The sequence below is a fragment of the Mytilus trossulus genome, chromosome 12, assembly GCF_036588685.1.
Source record: "Mytilus trossulus isolate FHL-02 chromosome 12, PNRI_Mtr1.1.1.hap1, whole genome shotgun sequence".
Lineage (NCBI taxonomy): Eukaryota > Metazoa > Mollusca > Bivalvia > Mytilida > Mytilidae > Mytilus > Mytilus trossulus.
This window is the reverse complement of record NC_086384.1, coordinates 25,096,553-25,106,864: the sequence shown is the minus strand read 5'-3', so window position 1 is coordinate 25,106,864 and position 10,312 is coordinate 25,096,553. Positions and strand designations below refer to the sequence as shown.

Here is a 10,312-nt window from a genome sequence, read left to right as displayed (position 1 = left end):
GAGATACTTATTTGCCCAATTTATAAATAATGTCATTGGAAAATTATTAAAATTCTTTGTAATATTTATCTATAAAATTTCTGCAGCTTTTTTTTGCAATGCAAGCTTTCATATATTCGGCCATGAACGTTCTTGGTGAAGTTAATACAACAAAGCGCTTTGGACGACCCAGCAGTGATTTTGATAAATATGGAAACAAAAAATTGCGACAAAGGAGACATTTTAGCTTCCCGATTGTGAAATTTTACATTTCTGAGCGCCTGCATACAGAGTATATATCTCGAAGTTGATACAGTATTCAAAGGCTTGTACTTTCTATTATGATTTCATTTATAGAGGACTGCTTTTCACAAGGAAGCTACAAAACATGATATGTAAGTAGTGAATTTAAAACCATTTCTGTTTTAATAATACGGACGCCATCACAAGTTGGTTTGCCGTAACCGCATATCCGTTTCACAGATGATAGCAGATATATTTCAAATTTCGCAACTTCAATCCTGTTCCCTTTTCCTCAAATGTGAACTACCGAATCGGACATATTTCAAGGTTTATACTTACACGATCAACACGTCGGGTGGAGCATTGATCTACTTACTCTTCTTACCCTTCCAGTGCACATTTTAGTGGGAATTCGTTTCTTATTCTTTAATGTTATAAACAAAGGTTCTATGTTGTGTACCTTTGTTGGATTTTTTTTCATTTCTGTTTGCTATGACGTTGTCAGTTCATTTTTGACTTATGAGCTTTAATGGTTCACTTAAAAGAGGGACGAAAGATACCAGAGGGAAGTCAACCTCATAAATCGAAAATAAACTGACAACGCCTGGCTGAAAATGAAAGGAGACAAACAATAGAAAAAGACACAACATAGCAAACTAAAGAATCAACACATCTACGTTAAACAAAAACAAACAACATAATGATGTAAAAAGGAGACAAAAGACACACATCATTGATTAAACACTTAACAAAAAAATAAAAATTCTCTGTAAAAGTAAGTCGATCATTAATGCGGACAGATGCACAACACTTTTTCGGTACAATTGTCATGACAAAGTTAAGTAAATTATTCATTAAATTGTTAGTTCCTAGATACTTCTCAATGCAGTCACTCTAATACATTTGATACTTTTGGAACTCTTAAGTTCACTTGTTCGTAATTGTGACTGACGGCTTCTTCATATGAATGCAGAGCATAACCACTTTCGTTAGATGTATCTACTGTGTCTCCCATTCTGTTGCTGTATCCTGGATTAGAAACTGCAATCTGGTATATGCTTGGGTTTTGAAACATGTGATCTTGATCATAAGACAGACGGTTTCTGCGAGGTGTCGGGTTTGGTCTTTGTTCACGTTTGTGCAGTCTAAGGAGTATAGCAAAATAAAATAAAAAGGTATTTGACAGATTCGTTCATGCTTATCATTAAGTATCATTAATCAAAATAAAAATGAAAGATATCTCTTTCACTTTTATTGTCCTCCATTATGATAATTGTAGAAAAAGATTTGACAAAACAAAACATGGAAATAAATATGCTAACCCATTAGGAGCATACATGCTCAATAACAAAAACAATATGGAACACCTCCATTAGTTTCGTTTGAGTAAACATTTCTATTGCATTAAACTTTGTCAGAGTGATTAAAAATAAGTTCAAATTTTGACACGTTTTTTAGATCAAAAACACCAAATTCTTTTGTGAAAATGTGAATTTTTGTTAATTCAAATTGTTGACCTAATATAAAAAAACTTTTAATCTAAATACAAAATAATTGTTTCTGATTATTTTTTTAAACTCAAGTTAGAGGTACCTTTTTTTATCTGAAAACAACATTAATGACTTAGTTTCTTAATCAAATTTTCTTCTAATGAGCAATTTTAAATTGCTTAATTATGATGTTTGACTTTTGTTTTGTGGTTTACAATTTCGTTTTCACCGCTAAAATCAAACTCTTAATTAATTTCAAGGTCTTGCTTATCATATACTATTAATTAAAATATATGGTAAGATATGGTGAGTTATTTGCATTGTTTACCTCTACTAAATATTTTACAGTTTGTCGTTTAATTTATTTCAAGCAATTCGACAGACTTAACACTAAAAGCTGGATAGCAAATTACTTTTAAAAATTAATCATAAATAGAAGAATATGTGGTATGAGTGCCAACGAGACAACTCTCTGTCCGAGTCACAATTAGTATAATATACATTATAAATGTTCAAAGTAACAAACGAGAAATTTTGAAACTAGTATCATCATGGTGATCCTAAGGTTTTCGCTTTTCACCAGATGTAATGAAGGTAGGAAAAACTATACTACATGATACGTTGTAACCTAATAATTAATGTGTTGACTATAAATGATTGTTTCCACTGATCGAAATATTTATCAGATACACCAACGTCTACCTTTTGGCCTTTTAAGACCTTTAAATTTTAGTCCCTTATATTTCTGTCTATTACTTACTGTAGCTTCTTGTTGTCATTATATGTCTCAATTTGCAACTAAACCACTGAAGTGATTATCCTTTGCCACGTTGTGTAACACATATGTTAATCAGGAGCTAATTGTTTTTCATTCAGCATACATTTGTTTGTGAGGTGTACTTTTTGTTTCGTATTTGTTTTGTTTTTATTTGTGTTGTTTTGTTTTGTTTTGTGTTTTGTTTTGTTTTGTTTGTTTGTTTTGGGGAGGGGTGCTTGGTGTCTGGTGTTCATTCTGTAATTTCTGTTTACTGTTCTTTTGTTCAGAGTTATTGACTTTTTTTACTTTTTCTGGTGAGTAATGGAAATGTCTGTCTAAAATATTATATGTTTGCTTTTGATGAATAATGAAGGAAAATAAAAAGAAAAGTTCATCTATTAAACTAACCTAGACTTTATAACGTAGATCAGAGCAACAATCGCAATGAATGATGTGATGCCTATAGCTATTTCTAATCCAATTTTTACTAAAACATATAACAAACCTTAAATGTAATTAACATATTTACTTTGATGGTATCCGAGTGCATTGTAAATCAAAAGACAATAGTGAACTTTCTAAACGTAAGAGTTACGAATATGCCTAGCATTATCAACCCAACCAATTTAATAACCGAACCTTTACACATATTATATTGGCATAATAATTTGCCAATGTTAAAATTAAGCATTTAATGATCCGAAAAAAATATTTTTGTCACTTTGCTTACTGTTTACAAAATTTAAAGTCAGTATGTTTTTTTTCTAAACGAATAATAACGCACATGTACCTGGAAAACCGGTTAACGTTTGAAAGCAGATACACAACAAGGACCGATAAAGCCTGTTTAAACGGTCTAAGGAAATCATTTTCGAGAAAAATGTATCTTTAGTTTTGTAACACTAAATCATTCATGAAATAGAAATTAAGAAGCAAGATGCATAATATATCCCATGAACAACTACTTTTGTTACTTGTAAATTGTCATTTCTTTTACATTTTAGAATAATTGGAATGTTAAACAGACACACAAACATATACGTATTACAAAAATAACAAAACAGATCTTTTTTGGTGAATTTTTATTGATTTAGAAGGCTTCAATAATATTAAGTTTATTATATCATATATCTTTTGAAAAAGTTTGTTTCTTTCAACATATCATAAAAATGTGTACATACTTTGCTTGTTGCTCTGGTTGTCGTTGTGGATTTGATGATTGTTATCTTTATTGAAACCATCGTCGTTTTTATGGTCCTTATAAATTGCTGATAAATCAGCTTGATATAGAAGAGAAATATATTTTATCTAAATTACAAAAACTGATAGGTTTTTGATTATCATGGTTTTATTCAGCTAGCTTATCGCGTTACTTCAATACAACCACTGAAATAACAAAATGTAATTAAATACTTGGGATAAAAAAAATATTCAACAAATTGTCGGTATTCTTGTGGCAATAAACTGAACGCCTCTTCTTGTCGACGTCTTTTAATTTTTATATGAGTCGGACTTTCTTCAGACACTTGTCAAAAACAGGAAGACCAAAGACGCCGGGTTAATTAATTTGATATTCAAATATATATTGATGATGTTATTTCCATTTACAATCCAAAGTTTTTCTAATTGGGTTCCATAAATGTATCCTATACTTCGAATTTAAAAAATTTTGAATTTTGAAATTATCAAATTTCTCCACCTTCATAGTAATATACATACTCCACATGTATATGCAATATACATTTCCAAACTCATTCAATATTCCAGACCTTGCACCTGCTACTCAAACTTTGCAAAACGTCACCTGTGTCTGAGCAGAAAGATGATGAACTTTCATGTCTAAGTATGAGTTTAGATTACCAGAAAAAAATTGAATAAATCCATTAAGCGCAACAAAAGACTTGGTGTACAATAGTAATGTGGATTCAATTATTGTCGTGTGTACCCATTTTCTTGGATTGCGCACATCTTGCATCACCGTGGATATTTGCTTTCGAGTTTTTGTTAATTTACCAATACAAGATTTAGAAAAATTGATGAACATCTAAATTCGTGGTTATATTGAACCAACGAAATGCACGAAAATTAGTATCCCACAAAATATAATGAATTCACTATCAATATACATATATAATACAAGTGCTGAGTAATTTTAAATGATACTGTTCAAAAACAAAATAAAAATATAAATGAAATATGCTTTAATGTATCATAATTTGGTTGTCTTATTATCCTTTACAATTGTGAAGATCTGTAACAAATAGCCATGATCATACTATTCTTCCATATGTTTATTAAAACATATATGTTCCTGTTAAACAAATAATATTTCAATTTCGGATGTAAAGCGTCTTATGAATGGCTTCTGTTTATCAAATTATAAACATAATTTTGTCATGTGACAATGACGTCAGTATCGTTTTTTATGGTTTACTCGGGTTTACAATGAAATTTAGAATTAAATTATAAGAAACGACTATATATTAATTCTGTTTCTTCGAAATAACATAAAAATGCGGTACACATTTTTAAATAACCCGTTACGCGGGTCATTCAGTGTGCTCCACATTTTTTAAACAAGAAAAAATATTAGTCATTCTTTTATTCTGACAATAACAAGTTTGAATGTTATGTACATACGAATATTTATAGTTGAAGATGCAGTTGATGATGTGGTTGGTGATTCAGCTAAAGATGCAGTTGAAGGTGCAGTTAAAGATGTTGCTGTCCTGAATCTGTTACCATATAATTTGATAAGTTGATAGGGATCAGTTGTTCCATATCCAGATTCTCAAAATAAAATGAAAGGGTATTTGTCACAGTTAACTGATGATTTAAATGTTTAGTATTAGTGTAAAATTAAATATTCTTCCGCTACGCGTACGACATCTGGTCTTTGTTCAATGGAAAACCATACCACATCTCCTTTTTTCATAATGAAAGTACCATATAAGTAACTTTAATTTAATAAAATTTTGAATAAAATGTAAATAGTATAAACAAAATATGACAAATATATGCTCAAAGTTTTCAATTCGTTTTACAAAAGAAAGATACATATACTTTCAAATTGGTTTTATGAAAAAAATTCCTTGAATGTGACAGTTTTTTGCTATTTGTAGGAAATGTAAAAGAAATGAAATATTTTAAATATTGAGTCTCATGAACACATTTAATGAGAACCACTAATATTAGTTAACAAGGCAAGCCATACTCATTGTTCTTGGGAGTATTTTCTGACTTTTTCTCCTTATTTCTTATTTTTAGTATTAATAAAGAAACTCAATAATAAATGTAGAATTATAAGTTAATGAAATTATTTTCAAAGCGAAAGCAACAAAAAATTCACTAAAAGAGATGCTTGATATGTCCCTCTCTGGAACCAGACGTAAATTAAAGTTAGGTAAGGACATATTTAAACATTCCTGGAGGTAGTAAACTTTTATATGGATAGTTAATTCAACTTGAATACTTCAATTACCCATTTGATATAACCTTTCTGTCATAAATGAGTGAAAGTTACCCAATTATTTTTTACATATTGCCCTGAAAAGTTGAAATTTTGAGGTATAAATAGACCAAAATAGACCTTATTAAGAACAAAAGAGATCCATAAGTGGTATTTATCTTTCCTAAATCATCGTTTGTACCATATTCAACCGTCTGTAGGCAGATAAGATAAATATTTGATCATTTATTGGTCCAAACTAGATCCAATCATGATGCAGCTTGGTTTGGATTTTTAGAAGCAATTATGCTCGAATTGCTGTAGATTTCATTTACACAATTCATATTTTCCTAGATTTTTCTCAAACAATTAATCTTTTTTATGAAAAAACTTCATTCACATAACAGTGTATTCAACAAAAAAAGTTTTTTGGTGTAATACCACCAAATCATAGTACCTCACATCCGGTTGCATATGTCTTTGGGTGTTTCTAAGTACCATTTTTTTTTATTTGGTGTATCTATAGAATATGTTGGATTCAAGAGGTTACTTGGTTACTTACGCATGTACACATGTAAAGAAGAAATACTAAAGTCTGATTGGTTGACTTTCAGTGATGCTAATTTTTCTTATATGCACTGAAATGTAATGCGAAATTTTGTCTATATTACTCGATAGGATAAAACTATATTCGGGCTAAGTATTTTTTTTATATATACAAATCAAATGAATTCTTTACAATGTTTGGAAAAGTGCAAATTCATCAAAGACTTATTGGAGAAAATTAATGTGGTATCATACACCTCTAAATGGTAAAATGTACTGTTGATAATATTAACATATATCTATTTAAAACGAGAACGCATTATAAGTTATACACACCTGTACATTCATAGTAAATAGTAGCATACAATAAGGGATATTGTGAGCATGGATTGTAGTCCATAACTATTTTACATGTATCATTCCTCTGACACTGGTCTAGTAAAGGATGGAAATCAATAGAAGATGTGCAATTGTTCCATGGTTGCGTCCAAACTGTACATGAGCTTCTGTCCCGAAAAATTTTCAACCGTGATCTAAATAAAACATCGGTAACGGCGATAAACAGTCTGTTAGGACAATTTAACACAACTTCGTCATACATACACACATTTTCTGTAAAATCAAAATAAAAATGTATTTATATAAAAAATAAAATCAGATTTTGCATGCAAATGACCCCCATTTTCATAAGCTGAGTTATCTGACATGATTTATAGCTGCATACTTGTCTTGATTGGTTCGTTTATAAACTTTGAATTATAAAGAAACTAGTTTAACCCCTCAAGTGCAGATGAAATGTATAAAGTTTGTTTTAACATGCCCCCTTCGATCCATTTAAACGTGTTTCGGTACTTAGACTTATCTGGCTTTAACAATATTTAGCATTCATCGATTCTGATGAAGATTATTCAAGAAAATCGCTTCCTTTGCTTCATTAATATTCAGTTTTGAGCGTTATTGATTCAGTTATTCTAGAAAATCGCTTTGAACACATAACCTGTAATGTTTTATTCTAATTTTCTTCTTAATTTGAGGGTTTTAAGTTTTGATGTAAAACCTCATCGCTTTCATAGAATAAGAAGAAACCTTAATGATTTTGTAAAATAAAAGGTTCTCAAACAACAAGTTTCTGACAAAAATAAAATATGTAAACTCCTTATATTATACAGACACGATCAAATTTATTCGTTCAGTGTATTTTCAATTGTGTTAACACGTCTTTTGATTGAGGTAATTTATACTGTTTCTTTCTATGTTGTGATGTTACACTATTGTTACAGATAAGGGTAAATGTTTGGTATAGTTAAACGTGTTAAACCATCGGCAGTTGTCCTAAGTCATGATTCAGATGTCCAGTGGTTGTCGTTTGATGATATAGTTCATAATTTTTTTCAATTCTCGTTTTTTATATAGATTATACCCTTTTCCCGTTTGAATGGTTGTACACTATTAATTTTTGGGCTCTTTATAGCTTGCAGTTCGGTGTGAGCCAAGGCTCCATGTTAAGAAGGCTAGCGAGTACAAAAAAATCAGCAATAAATTAAACATTTGTTTTTTCATTACAAATTTTATTAATTACACTATTAGTTATTACTTAATGATATGGTACAAAAAAACAATTCGGTTTGGTTCCAGATGAGTTTTTTAATGTTTATATCATTGAAAAAGCTCAAAATTATCTCCCTTGGTGCAAAAGTGCTATTTTTTGGCATTAAAATTGAAATATCATTTTTAACACATCGGTGACCTGTATTTTTTATTTTTTTTTAAATAAGCTGTATATAAACTAAATAATGTAAAATTTACGCGATTTCTGTAATTACGTTATTTTTTCATATCTATATTACTTCTATTTCTCCTATTAGTTCAACAGAAAAAAATAACATTAACAAAAATGTTTGCTTCTTTGAGAGGCAGATTGTGAGCTTAAATAAATGGTGACCCCATCTTATTTTTCATTTTTCTATTAAGTATATAATAAAGTTTATTTATAATATAGCGAGATCCTATTTTAGAAAAAAAAAGATTTATACCCGCGAGCCCCCTTAAAGACCGTACAGCTTTAACCTATAATGGATTACGTTAAACTTTATGAATTGTGACTTGGATCGAGAGTTGTCTCATTGACACTTATACCACATCTTCTTATATCTATATACGGTATAAATGAATGAATTTAAACAATTATTATTTCCAATAAACAAAAGGGAATAGTTTCGTTTCAGATGCATTTGATAATTAAAAAAAATAACATTCATTTTTTCTATAGGTTGTATTTCTATAAATATAGACTATGCAATTATACCTGAATGGAAAGCTCATTATATTAGCACTACTTTGTTTTCAAAGGCCAAATCAAAGAGTTGTGTGGTATGTTTTCAACATTTATATTATCATAACTTCTAAAAGAGGGACGAAAGATACCAACGGGACAGTCAAACTCATAAATCTAAACTAAACTAACAACGCCATGGCTAAAAATGAAAAAGACAAACAGACAAATAATAGTACACATGACACAACATAGAAAACTAAAGAATAAACAACACGAACCCCACCAAAAACTAGAGGTGATCTCAGGTGCTCCGGAAGGGTAAGCAAATCCTGCTCCACATGTGGCACCATCGTGTTGCTGATGTGATAAAAAATCTGGTAAATAGTCTAATTCGGTAGGTCACATTCATCAAAAGGTAGGGGATTGTAGTTACGACGTAAGGAACATATTCGATATCATTTCAAATTTTGTGAAACAGTTATTTCATAACGGTCAACCAACTCGTGATGGCGTCCGTAAAATTTACTAAGAGTTAAAACAAATACTAAAAAATCTGTACTACGTGGTATCCCATCCTTCACTTAGGGTCTACCTCATAACTCAAGACGGACACAATTTATGATGTTTTTTTTTATACTGGTAACATTCCCAAACTATATCTCTATGAGAAGATACATACATATCATATCTAGGAACCAGTCCATTAACAAAATAAACTATCTATGATTAGTATATATCTCCCAAAAAGAGGCATGGTTTGTTAAAAAGCTGTATAAACAAAGTGCTACCGCATGTTACTGAAAATGTTACTCGACAAGGAAAACAAATCAATCTGACAAAAAAACAGTTAATCACAATCTACTCAGAAAAATTGTGTGCAAGATAAAAGAAAATCACTTCTCAAAAGAATGTGTTTTAGATAACAGACCAGGAGGAAGGTACGATATCAAACCATACAATTCATACAAAAACTTGACAATATCAAGGGCAAATAGATATAGGAAGGTGTGGTATCTTTAGATTATTATAATGCGCAGTAGTTACTGATTAAACAAAGGACCATAAAACGTTAAAAAAAACAATTTTTCAATTAAATTAACTTGCTGAGCTATCTCAAAAACGCAGTGATTAAAAAGGTCTGCATACTATACACGTGATCAATCAATTATAAACAATCGCTTTAAAAAAAGATGACAAATTATTGCTTACTTTTTAAGACATGTGGACTTGGAACCACTAGTGTGGACAACATCATAACAAACAACAAAAATAATATGTTGACCACCATTTTGAAACCATTACTACTATCTAAATACTTATTCTATTCATTTGAACAAACATCAGTATTTTGATATTGATAACTGTTTTGTAACTGATAACCTATATTAGGATTTTAAAACATGTATTATAATGTGTTGACAAGAAATGTACAGATAAAAGTTTGAATGATCTGACCTAACGGTGCTTGAGGTGACTTTGAATTTGTATTTACTTTACTTTTATCGTAGATATTAGACACATGTTGTTGAAGATGTTTAAACTTTCTCTGATTATTTATCAAGGTAGCTCCTGAT

General features: G+C 30.1%; 1 protein-coding gene across 2 annotated transcripts; it reads right to left on the bottom strand.

Annotated features, from left to right (window-relative positions):
* LOC134693207 (uncharacterized) lies at positions 1-10,071 on the bottom strand. Of its 2 annotated transcripts, XM_063553937.1 has the most exons (6): positions 9,948-10,071; positions 6,800-7,075; positions 5,110-5,259; positions 3,651-3,749; positions 2,878-2,956; positions 1-1,367 (listed from the first exon to the last, which is right to left on the bottom strand). In XM_063553937.1, the coding sequence occupies exons 1-6, from the start codon at positions 10,024-10,026 to the stop codon at positions 1,112-1,114; spliced, it is 939 nt and encodes a 312-aa protein (XP_063410007.1). In that variant the 5' UTR covers positions 10,027-10,071; the 3' UTR covers positions 1-1,111. The 2 variants fall into 2 exon arrangements, with proteins under 2 accessions (XP_063410007.1, XP_063410009.1); XM_063553939.1 differs by lacking the exon at positions 3,651-3,749.
* Between the last annotated feature and the right edge of the window lie 241 nt (positions 10,072-10,312).